The 12107-nt window shown below is 35.7% G+C and overlaps 1 protein-coding gene across 1 annotated transcript in view; it reads right to left on the reverse strand.

Annotated features, from left to right (window-relative positions):
- The window catches only part of RYR3 (ryanodine receptor 3), a 438620-nt gene that overhangs the window by 111915 nt on the left and 314598 nt on the right, over positions 1-12107 (reverse strand). The window contains exon 54 of the mRNA XM_051973649.1: positions 1930-2250. Coding sequence (XP_051829609.1) covers positions 1930-2250 — 321 coding nt within the window. The remainder of the gene's footprint in view (positions 1-1929; positions 2251-12107) is intronic.

Raw genomic sequence — 12107 nt, forward strand, 5'->3', positions numbered from 1 at the left:
GGTTGTTTCAAAGATAAATCAATTTAAAACTCCCTCCCAATCTCCATAATGGAAGATATTTCACAGATTCAAATTCATAAAATATTGAGATTAGAGCAGGGGGAGGAAACAAAAAAAAAGCTTCAATAACTGATTTTTCACTTTTGAGTCTGATTTTAGAGTATACTTAGATTCAGATCATTTAAAAGGAAGCATACATCATTTCACTAATATAATTCCGTCTTTTCCCCCATTTCTGTCATTCATCAAGAAGTCATTCTAGGAAAAGGAAGGTTAAAAGAATTGGATAATTAAATTTATCAAAGAGTGAACCTCTTCCCAGAGATGACTGACCCAGATTTCAAAAGCTTCTTATCATAATAAAAAAAAAGATTGATTTTTGGGTTTATGATAAGAACAAATATGCCTGATGTGAATGATTTTATGTGATAACTATAATAGTCCTTATTATCTTACTTGGTCCTAAATGACTAAAACTGTTTATACTTTCAGTAATATTCATATCTGTGCCCTTCATGTCATGTTCTTTGATCTCTGTATACTCACAGGGAATTAGGATATGTTTTGAGAAGGGAAAATGCCTAGCTTTATTTAGAGGCAACTACCTCAGAGTAAATATCACTTGAGTTTGTAGGTAAGAAAGAAATATTAATTTCATTAATTTATAGCTCTATAGTGCCTAGTACAATGTCTTACACATAGCATAAGCTCTTTAATATTTTTTAAAATTTCATCTCACCTGGTTTCTGGGTCAGAAAGGGATGGGGTGCTGTTTTTCCTTCTCCTGGTCTCACCACACTGCTATCCCCCACTCGGCAAATAACCTTCAAAAATGGGTCAGCCTTCTCAAGGGGCTCTAAGGCTCCTATCACTTTGGTTATTTGAAGGGGGCTGAGTTAAGTTGAACTACCTATAGCTCCACTAAATAACAGTATTGGCCTCATAACAGTAGTAACAATCTTTAGTTTTGATAATTTTTCAGAATCTGCCTCTATAATGAGGACAATCTACTTTGAGTGATTTCTTGCTATGACTGATGTATACTCTCTTCACATTTTCTGTGTTTTTGAAGACATTTCCACATAAACCACTTTTTTTTTTATTGCTGAGGTAATTGGGGTTAAGTGACTTGCCCAAAGTCACACAATTAGGAAGTGTTAAGTGTCAGATTTGAATTCAGGTCCTCCTGACTTCAGGACTAGTGCTCTATCCACTGCTCCATTGAGCTGCCCCTCATTGTCCCTTTTAAAATATAGTTCCTAGAAATGAACACAATATTCCATATGTGATTTGGCCAGAAAAGAGCAAAATGCAACTCTTACTTCCCTTGTTTTGGATTTTATATTTATATTAATATAGTCCAAGACTGAATAGTTTTTGTTTTATTTATTTTTTTATTATTATTTTAAGCAACTAGTTCACACTGATGTTAAATTTGAGAGTCAACTAAAATTCTTTTTTTTGATATTAATTACTTTTAAATGAGTTCTGTACCATGTTAAGATTCTTTACCTAAGTGTAAGAAATTGCATTTATAAATACCAGATTAATCCAATTAATTGAGGCTATTATTAATTCTGTCAAGAAACTGCTGGATATCTTTACCAGATTTGTGCCATCTGTCCCTAAACATATCAAACTAAAGTTTATCCATTATGACCAAAAAGATAAAATGAAACACTTTCAAACACTTTTAAAAAATCTAACAAAACTATGCTTACAGTATTCCATTAATCTTTCATGTTTGGCATGCAATTCTTGGTGAAGCTATGGTGGCTCTTAGAAAACAATATTTGTCTATTTGCTATTTGATATATAAGATAAGGAAGGTCTAGGGATAGAAAGATGCTTTCTCTACACCATTCAGGGAGTTAGCAGAGAAGAGAGAAACAGAGCCCACACATCCCAAATCCCAGATTGTCTAGGTACCTGCAATGCGCTTCATCCAAGAGGCTTCATCAATGCCTAGGTTGTTGTTAATAATTTTCAGTATATTTCCAAGAATGATGCTGAGGTGTTCAGAAGTAATTAGGGTACAACAGGGTCCTGCACTGGGTGGTAGATTCTCAGGCCCTCGTTCCCACCAGTAAGACAGGTAATTACAGAGCATGGGTAAGATCACTTCAATGACATGGGGCATCTCTGTATATCTGGCTCCTGATTCAGCCAGAGTGTTGATTTCCTTCATCAGTCCTTCCAGTTGGGGAATGTCTGGGCACATTTCTTCTACTTTATCAGGCATCCCTAGAACTGATCAAGAAAGTTCAGAAGGAATAAAACAACAGGATTTAGGAAAGATGATTGGAAATATCTTTCCCATTACCTGATTACTCTTTTTCTTATTAAACATCAATGTCTCCTAAGAACAGTATAGTAGAAAAAACACTTTATCTGGAGTCAGAAGACCTGGTACAAGTCCTAGTTCTGCCAATTACTAACCCTGTGACTTTGGGTAAATCTTAAACTCTTGGGGTTTGATTTTATAAATATAAAAATGAAAGTGGGAGCACAAGGTGAATGATAGAATCACTAAGGCTTTCTATCTCTAGGATACTTCATTTAGTCTCTGCCCTATCATTCTCTTTATTAACATTATAGCTTTAAATCCAAATGAAAATTAAAAGTAAAACATTATAGAAATCTAGTTTATGATCCACTAGACATATCTTCTTGTATTTCACTTTAATATCAAATAGAATAATTACATAGTTTATGAAGCTAAAAATATATGAGGATGAGGAAGAAATTTTTTTTATGGGTAACAAAACTACAGTCATCTTTTAAATTAATCTGGATTCCTGTTTTTTCCCCCATTTTTCTATCTCATCACTTCTTAGCATTTCAAGGAAAATGGAAGAAAAATGAAGGGAGGAACTCAAATCAACATTTTTAGTTTATTAGGGATCTGGTCTTAAAACTATTGAGAGATTTCTGCCCTGATCATAAATGATTTAAGTTTTATGATTTTCAGTTTCTGTGTGTGTGTGTGTGTGTGTGTGTGTGTGTGTGTATGTGTATGAATCTATTTCTTCATGAGTGTTATTGATAGTCCTTTTGCCTGTCAATTTTACGTTGCACTACAAATTGTATTGTTTCTAATATTACTGAACTTTAAGAATTTTTATATTCTGTTATTACTTCTGGGTTGGGCTAACCTATGTTAAAATTTTCCTTTAATAATCCACTATCTAAAGAAATATTCTTTAAAAAATAAAGATTCCTTTTTCCTCCCCTGAGTACTGAACAAAGGGGAAATGGAAAGCAGATGATATTTCATTTAGATACAGGACCAAGAATAATTGTCAGGTATTAGGACAAGAGACAGAGAGAGGCAGTGGAATCTCTTTTCCTGGAAATCATTAAGGTTATATCCACATTAGACTATGATCGATTAGGACTGGTCTCGATGGAATACAAGGTTAAGAACCAGATAGATTTTGACATCCCTTTCAACCAAAGAATCCTATTATCCTTTCTTAATAAGTCAAGTAATCCAAGAAGGGAAACATCAAAAGACATCTTGTGAGAAGATTTGAGCTGCAGGATACAAAATAAATCCCCATAAATCCTCAGTATTTTTACACATCACCAACAAAATCCAACAGCAAGAGATACAAAGAGAAATTCCATTCAAAATAACTGTCGATAGTATAAAATATTTGGGAATCTATCTACCAAAGGAAAGTCAGGAATTATATGAGCAAAATTGCAAAAAACTCTCCACACAAATAAAGTCAGATTCAAATAATTGGAAAAATATTAAGTGCTCATGGATAAGCCAAGCAAATATGGTAAAGATGACAATACTCCCCAAATTAATCTATTTATTTAGAGCTATACCAATCAGACTCCCAAGAAAATATTTTAATGATCTAGAAAAAATAACAATAAAATTCATATGGAAGAACAAAAGGTCGAGAATCTCAAGGGAATTAATGAAAAAAAAAATCAAATGAAGGTGGCCTAGCTGTACCTGATCTAAAACTACATTATAAAATAGCAGTCACCAAGACTATTTGGTATTGGCTAAGAAATAGATTAGTTGATCAGTGGAATAGATTAGGGTCACATGACAAAATAGTCAACTATAGCAATCTAGCGTTTGACAAACCCAAAGATCCTAACTTTTGGGATAAGAATTCATTATTTGACAAAAACTACTGGGAAAACTGGAAATTAGTATGGCAGAAATTAGGCACGGACCCACACTTAACATCGTATACCAAGATAACATCAAAATGGGTCCATGATTTAGGCATAAAGAACGAGATTATAAATAAATTAGAGGAACACAGGATAGTTTACCTCTCAGACTTGTGGAGGAGGAAGAAATTTGTGACCAAAGATGAACTAGAGACCATTATTGATCACAAAATAGAAAATTTTTATTATATCAAATTAAAAAGCCTTTGTACAAATAAAACTAATGCAAACAAAATTAGAAGGGAAGCAACAAACTGGGAAAACATTTTCACAGTTAAAGTTTCTGATAAAAGCCTCATTTCCAAAATATATAGAGAATTGACACTAATTTATAAGAAATCAAGCCATTCTCCAATTGATAAATGGTCAAAGGATATGAATAGACAATTTTCAGAAGATGAAATTGAAACTATTTCCACTCATATGAAAGAGTGTTCCAAATCACTATTGATCAAAGAAATGCAAATTAAGACAATTCTAAGATAACACTACACACCTGTCAGATTGGCTAAGATGACAGGAAAAAATAATAATGAATGTTGGAGGGGATGTGGGAAAACTGGGACACTGATGGCATTGTTGGTGGAGTTGTGAACGGATCCAACCATTCTGGAGAGCAGTTTGGAACTATGCTCAAAAAGTTATCAAACTGTGCATACCCTTTGATCCAGCAGTGTTACTACTGGGCTTATACCCCAAAGAGATACTAAAGAAGGGAAAGGGACCTGTATGTGCCAAAATGTTTGTGGCAGCCTTCTTTGTAGTAGCTAGAAGCTGGAAAATGAATGGATGCCCATCAATTGGAGAATGGCTGGATAAATTGTGGTATATGAATGTTATGGAATATTATTGTTCTGTAAGAAATGACCAGCAGGATGAATACAGAGAGGGTTGGAGAGACATGAACTGATGCTCAGTGAAATGAGCAGAACCAGGAGATTATTATATACTTCGACAATGATACTGTATGAGGATGTGTTCTGACAGAAGTGGATTTCTTCGACAAAGAGAAGATCTAACTCAGTTTTAATTGATCAATGATGGACAGAAGCAGCTACACCCAAAGAAAGAACACTGGGAAATGAATGTATACTGTTTGCATGTTTGTTTTTCTTCCTGGGTTATTTTTACCTTCTGAATCCAATTCTTCCTGTGCAATAACTGTTCGGTTCTGCACACATATATTGTATCTAGGATATACTGTGACATATTTAACATGTATAGGACTGCTTGACATCTAGGGGAGAGGATGGAGAGAGGGAGGGGAAAAATCGGAACAGAAGTGAGTGCAAGGGATAATGTTGTAAAGACATTTTTTTCAAAATAAAAATAAAATTAAATTTAAAAAGAGAAGATATGAGCTTCTAAATTTTGTTAATTATAAGTGACTATGTCCATTTTGTAGGCATATACATTTCTCCAAGTGACTCTTTGCAGGAAATGCAAGGAAACAGAGCTTTATGTCTTGAGAAAAGTGTATTCTCTTGGGCCTGCAATCTCAAAACCTGTTTTTGGTCTTCACTGTAAACTCCAATTCCTCATCCCCTCAATTTTTTCCCAGATTATCATTCTTTTCCTTTCTTCATTTGACTCTTTGGCTAACTAGTTAAGCTTGATACCTTTCTCTTTTCTCAAGTCCTTTGTTTCCCCTTCTATTGCTAATTTAGGCTTGATTATTTCCAACACCTGCTGCCTTTGGCCCTATTTGTTATTCACTGTTGAATGAAGGTGATGAAAATTATGAAACTTTGCTGATTGGGTCTTCTACAAATTTATGTTAAATAATCTTAATTTGGCCTTTTCTGTGGCAAAACAATTATTTCACACCTCCCCAACTGGATCTTTATCCTATTTACCACAGTAGTTCTTCCAAGCCTTTTCATAATTCTCATAGCTCTCTCTCCCAAACCTGTCTCATATTGCACTGAAAAAAATTGAGATCATTTGCTAAGAACTACTATCATTTCATACCACTCAGCTACCTTCTGCTATTACTTCCTCTGTTGAGGTATGAGGGTAAGAGATCCCTTCTGGTCGCAAATCTGCGAAAGAATTCACAAACCCAAAGTTTATGGCAAAAGGGGATTTATTTACACTAAGAAGACAGATTTCTTAGTGGGCAAAATCCTGTTAGGATAATCTTTGGAAATATCTGGGCATATAGCCCTAGATATATTGGGGTTTCTTTTGGCTCCAACCCAGGGGCCAATTTCCAGATGAAAGAGGGACTATTTTCCAACTCAATAAAGGTCTTGGCTATGCCTCAGGCTGAGATTTCCAATTGAATGAAATTACTTATCTGAGAGTTGCCTTTATGGATAGAAGGGTGGGCCCACAGAGGCTGGGAGGGTTTGAGACTCAGGACCACCCTTCCTCCATGGTTTACATCAGGGCCTTTTACATCAGGGACCCCCCAAAGATTAAAGGGGACACATCATCTCCTTTCCTCATTTCCCATGAAGAAGTTGACTTTCTTGTCAAGATAAACACCTCTGTGCATATGCATAATAGATCCCATCTCATCCTGTTTTCTCTAGCATATTGCCTCTTCTATCATCCCTACTCTCTTACCCATCTTTAAATGCTCCTTGTCTACTGACACTTCATTGATACTTTCACACATCTCTAATTCTAATAAAATATTCACTTAATGCATTACTTTGAAGTTTTTTCTTTTTCATACTTATTTATTCTATCACTAAAACAAAAAACAAAAAAACCCAACTAAACAACAACAAAAATCCCACACTGATGAAATCAACTCTTTTTTTGCATGTAGTTTCATTTATGATTTCTTGAAAAAATGCTCTGGAAAACCAAGTTTTGATAATGCCCTTAGGGATTCAAATAGAGCTACTAAACCAAGACTAAGGAAATTACTCTGGCTTTCCCTGATTGGGTAATAATAGGTCCCAGACAAAACTTCACTTAGTCATTATTTTGGTTTTGATGAATGTAAATAGAAATTGTTTCTGTTGCAGCCAGAAACCCTGAGGTCTTCCCCTCCTAATTTGAATTTTTTTTTTTTTTAAGCAGGCGTACTAGGCTAGGCTATCTTTTGCCTCATTTCTTAAGTAGCCTTAAATCACGTGATGAGTGTCACCTCAGACAAACAGAGGCCTGAAAATGTTTTTCCATATGTCTTGTTGTTAAAGAAAACACAGACCAAAAAACAAACAAAACAAGAAAAATTTTTAAAGTAAAAAAAAAAGTATGCTTTGATCTGCATTCAGACTCAAGTCTTTTCTCTGGAGATAGATAGGATTTTTCATCGTATATCTTTGAAAATTGTCTTCAATCTTCCGGCCAAGATGGTGGAGAGGAGGCACACAGCTGTGTAAGCTCCGCGTTTTCTCTCACTATCCATTTCATTACAAGCCTCTGAATTAATGCTTGACTGAAAAAACCCACAAATAGTTACCAAGAGAAGCCATTCTTGAGATTCGCCAGGAAAGGTCTGTTTTTGCTCGAGGGTGGCGATGGTTTTAGATTGGGCGCAGGCTGAGGGCAGCGGCAGTGAGAGCACGGGAGCAGACTGGAGAGGGGGTGGGGTGTGATCGCAGCAGTCTCTGCGGGGAGAGCTTTGCTACAGGATTAGATACTTTGCTCCGGCAGCAAGTCAGCAGCCCAGCAGAGAAGCTAAAAACACCGGGAGTGAAAAATACAACCCCAAACAGCTGGAGTCTCTCGGGACCTGGCCCCCCTTCCCCCCCCCTCCCCCCAGTGTCTCAGCACGCTCTCGGAATCTTAGAGCGCAGGCGCAGCACAGTCCTGCTAGTGCCTCGCTGCTGCCCCCAAAGTCTGTAGAGGAAGCTCGGTAACACCACCTAGCCCCTCCATTTAGGCAGACTCCATTTAGGTTTTTTTTTTTCTTTTTTTTCTTTGCTAGTTTGTCTTTGATTATTAGACAGAATGAGCAAGAAACTGAAGAGGACTTGAACCCTTGACAGCTTCTACACAGATAGAGAGCAGACTCTAAATCCTGAGGAGACTAACAACAAGACTGTCCCCAGGTGAATCCCCAAAGGAGAAGATCATCTGTTCCTCAGCACAGATGAATCTCATGGAGGAAATTAAAAAGGCTCTCACAAGAGAGCTAGAAGAAAAATGGGAAAAGGAGAGGAAGGCTTGGCAAAAGGAGAGGGAAGCTTGGGAAAAGGAGAGGGAGGCTTGGCAAGAGAGTCTGGAGAAGTCAGTTAAAGAGAGAGTGGATAAAAAAATAAAATCCTTGAAAAATAGGATTAGTGAACTGGAAACAGAAAATAGCTCTCTAAAAAACAAAATTGGTGAAATGGAAAAAAATTCCACAGAACAAAAAAACTCAATTGGACAATTAGAAAAAGATATTTAAAAAGTGAGTGAAGAAAATACTTCATTGAAAATCAGAATTGAACAATTGGAACTGAATGACTCGAGGAGACAAGAAGAATCAGTCAAGCAAATCCAAAAAAATCAAACAATGGGAAAGACTGTGAAATACCTTCTTGGGAAGACAACAGACCTGGAAAACAGATCCAGGAGAGACAATCTGAGAATCATCGGCCTCCCAGAAAAGCATGATGAAAAAAAAGAGCCTGGACACTATTTTCCAGGAAATTATCAAAGAGAACTGCCCAGAAGTCATAGAAACAGAGGGTAAAATAGACATTGAAAGAATTCATCGATCACCTACTGAAAGGGATCCTAAAATCAAAACACCAAGGAATATAGTGGCCAAATGCCAGAACCCTCAGACAAAGGAAAAAATACTGCAAGCGGCTAGAAAAACCCAATTCAAGTATCGAGGAGCCACAATAAGGATCACCCAGGATCTGGCAGCATCCACATTAAAGGATCGAAGGGCCTGGAATATGATATTCCAAAAGGCTAAGGAACTTGGTATACAACCAAAAATAACTTACCCAGCTAGAATGAGCATCTTTTTCCAGGGAAGAAGATGGACATTCAACGAAGTAAGCGAATTTCACCTATTTTTGATGAAAAAGCCAGAACTTAACAAAAAGTTTGATCTACAAATATAGAACTCAAGAGAAATCTAAAAAGGTAAAGATTAATCTTGGGAACTATATTTCAGCTATAAAGATGTATAAAGAATACATGTATACCTTGTTCTAGAGACTAGATGTGGAAAGGACATTGCACCAGAAAAAGGGTAAAGTGGGGGTACTACATCTCATGAAGAGGCAAAGGAAACCTATTATATCTGAGAGAAAGAATGGAGGGGGATGAATATAGTGGGTATCTTACTGCCTTTAGAATTGGCTTTAAGAGAAAAATTTTAGACATACTCAATCTAGGTGAAACTTCTCCCACCTCATTGAAAAGTGAGAAGGGAAAAGTGAAAAGGGAAGGAATAAGCTAAGTGGAAGGAAATACGGAAACTGGGAGGGAAAGGGGTAAGATAGGGTGAGGAACTCTAAGGTGGGGGGAGGGATACTAAAAAGGGAGGGCTGTGAGAAGCAAGTGGTGCTCACAAGCTTAATACTGGGAAGGGGGGGCAAGGGGGAAAGAAGGGAGAAAAACATAAACCGGGGTTAACAAGATGGCAAGTAATACAGAATTGGTCATTTTAACCATAAATGTGAACAGGGTAAACTCCCCCATAAAGAGGAAGCGGTTAGCAGAATGGATTAAAAGCCAGAATCCTACAATATGTTGTTTACAGGAAACACACCTGAAGCGGGGAGATACATACAGGTTAAAGATAAAAGGTTGGAGCAAAATCTACTATGCTTCAAGTGAAGTCAAAAAAGCAGGGGTAGCCATCCTGATCTCAGATCAAGCTAAAGCAAAAATTGATCTAATTAAAAGAGATAAGGAAGGGCATTATATCTTGCTAAAGGGTAGAATGAATAATGAAGCAGTATCTATATTAAATATATATGCACCAAGTGGTGTAGCATCTAAATTCTTAAAAGAGAAATTAAGAGAGCTGCAAGAAGAAATAGACAGCAAAACTATAATAGTGGGAGATCTCAACCTTGCACTCTCAGAATTAGATAAATCAAACCACAAAATAAATAAGAAAGAAGTCTAAGAGGTAAATAGAATACTAGAAAAGTTAGATATGATAGATCTCTGGAGAAAATGTAATGGAGACAGAAAGGAGTACACTTTCTTTTCAGCAGTTCATGGAACCTATACAAAAATTGACCATATATTAGGACATAAAAACCTCAAACTCAAATGCAGTAAGGCAGAAATAGTAAATGCATCCTTTTCAGACCACGATGCAATGAAAATTACATTCAACAAAAAGCCAGGGGAAAGTAGACCAAAAAATAATTGGAAACTAAATAATCTCATACTAAAGAATGATTGGGTGAAACAGCAAATCATAGACATAATTAATAACTTCACCCAAGAAAACGATAATAATGAGACATCATACCAAAATGTATGGGATGCAGCCAAAGCAGTAATAAGGGGAAATTTCATATCTCTAGAGCCCTATTTGTATAAAATAGAGAAAGAGAAGGTCAATGAATTGGGCGTGCAACTAAAAATGCTAGAAAAGGAACAAATTAAAAACCCCCAGTCAAACACTAAACTTAAAATTCTAAAAATAAAAGGAGAGATCAATAAAATTGAAAGTAAAAAAACTATTGAATTAATTAATAAAACTAAGAGTTGGTTCTATGAAAAAACCAACAAAATAGACAAACCCTTAGTAAATCTGATTAAAAAAAGGAAAGAGGAAAATCAAATTGTTAGTCTTAAAAATGAAAAGGGAGAACTTGCCACTAACGAAGAGGAAATTAGAGCAATAATTAGGAGTTACTTTGCCCAACTTTATGCCAATAAATTCGACAACTTAAATGAAATAGAAGAATACCTCCAAAAATATAGCTTGCCTAAACTAACAGAGGAAGAGGTAAATATCCTAAACAGTCCCATCTCAGAAAAAGAAATAGAACAAACTATCAATCAACTCCCTAAGAAAAAATCCCCAGGACCAGATGGATTTACATGTGAATTCTATCAAACATTTAAAGAACAATTAACTCCAATGCTAAATAAACTATTTGAAAAAATAGGGATTGAAGGAGTCCTACCAAACTCCTTTTACAACACAGACATGGTACTGATACCTAAACAAGGTAGGCTGAAAACAGAGAAAGAAAATTATAGACCAATCTCCCTAATGAATATTGATGCTAAAATCTTAAATAAAATATTAGCAAAAAGATTACAGAAAATCATCCCCAGGATAATACACTATGACCAAGTAGGATTTATACCAGGAATGCAGGGCTGGTTCAATATTAGGAAAACTATTAGCATAATTGACTATATCAATAACCAAACAAACAAAAACCATATGATCATCTCAATAGATGCAGAAAAAGCATTTGATAAAATCCAACATCCATTCCTAATAAAAACACTTGAGAGCATAGGAATAAATGGACTTTTCCTTAAAATAGCCAGGAGCATATATTTAAAACCTTCAGTAAGCATCATATGCAATGGGGAAAAACTGGAACCTTTTCCAGTAAGATCTGGAGTGAAGCAAGGTTGCCCACTATCACCATTATTATTTAATATCGTATTAGAAACACTAGCTTCTGCAGTAAGAGTCAAGAAAGATATTAAAGGAATTAGAGTAGGCAATGAGGAAACCAAACTATCACTCTTTGCAGATGATATGATGGTATACCTAGAGAACCCCAGAGATTCTACTAAAAAGCTATTAGAAATAATTCATAATTTTAGCAAAGTAGCTGGATATAAAATAAATCCCCATAAATTCTCAGCATTTTTATATATCACCAACAAAACCCAACAAGAAGAGATACAAAGAGAAATTCCATTCAGAATAACTATTGATAGCATAAAATATTTGGGAATCTATCTACCAAAGGAAAGTCAGGAATTGTATGAGCAAAATTACAAAAAAGTTT

This window comes from Antechinus flavipes, chromosome 2 (genome assembly GCF_016432865.1).
Source record: "Antechinus flavipes isolate AdamAnt ecotype Samford, QLD, Australia chromosome 2, AdamAnt_v2, whole genome shotgun sequence".
NCBI lineage: Eukaryota > Metazoa > Chordata > Mammalia > Dasyuromorphia > Dasyuridae > Antechinus > Antechinus flavipes.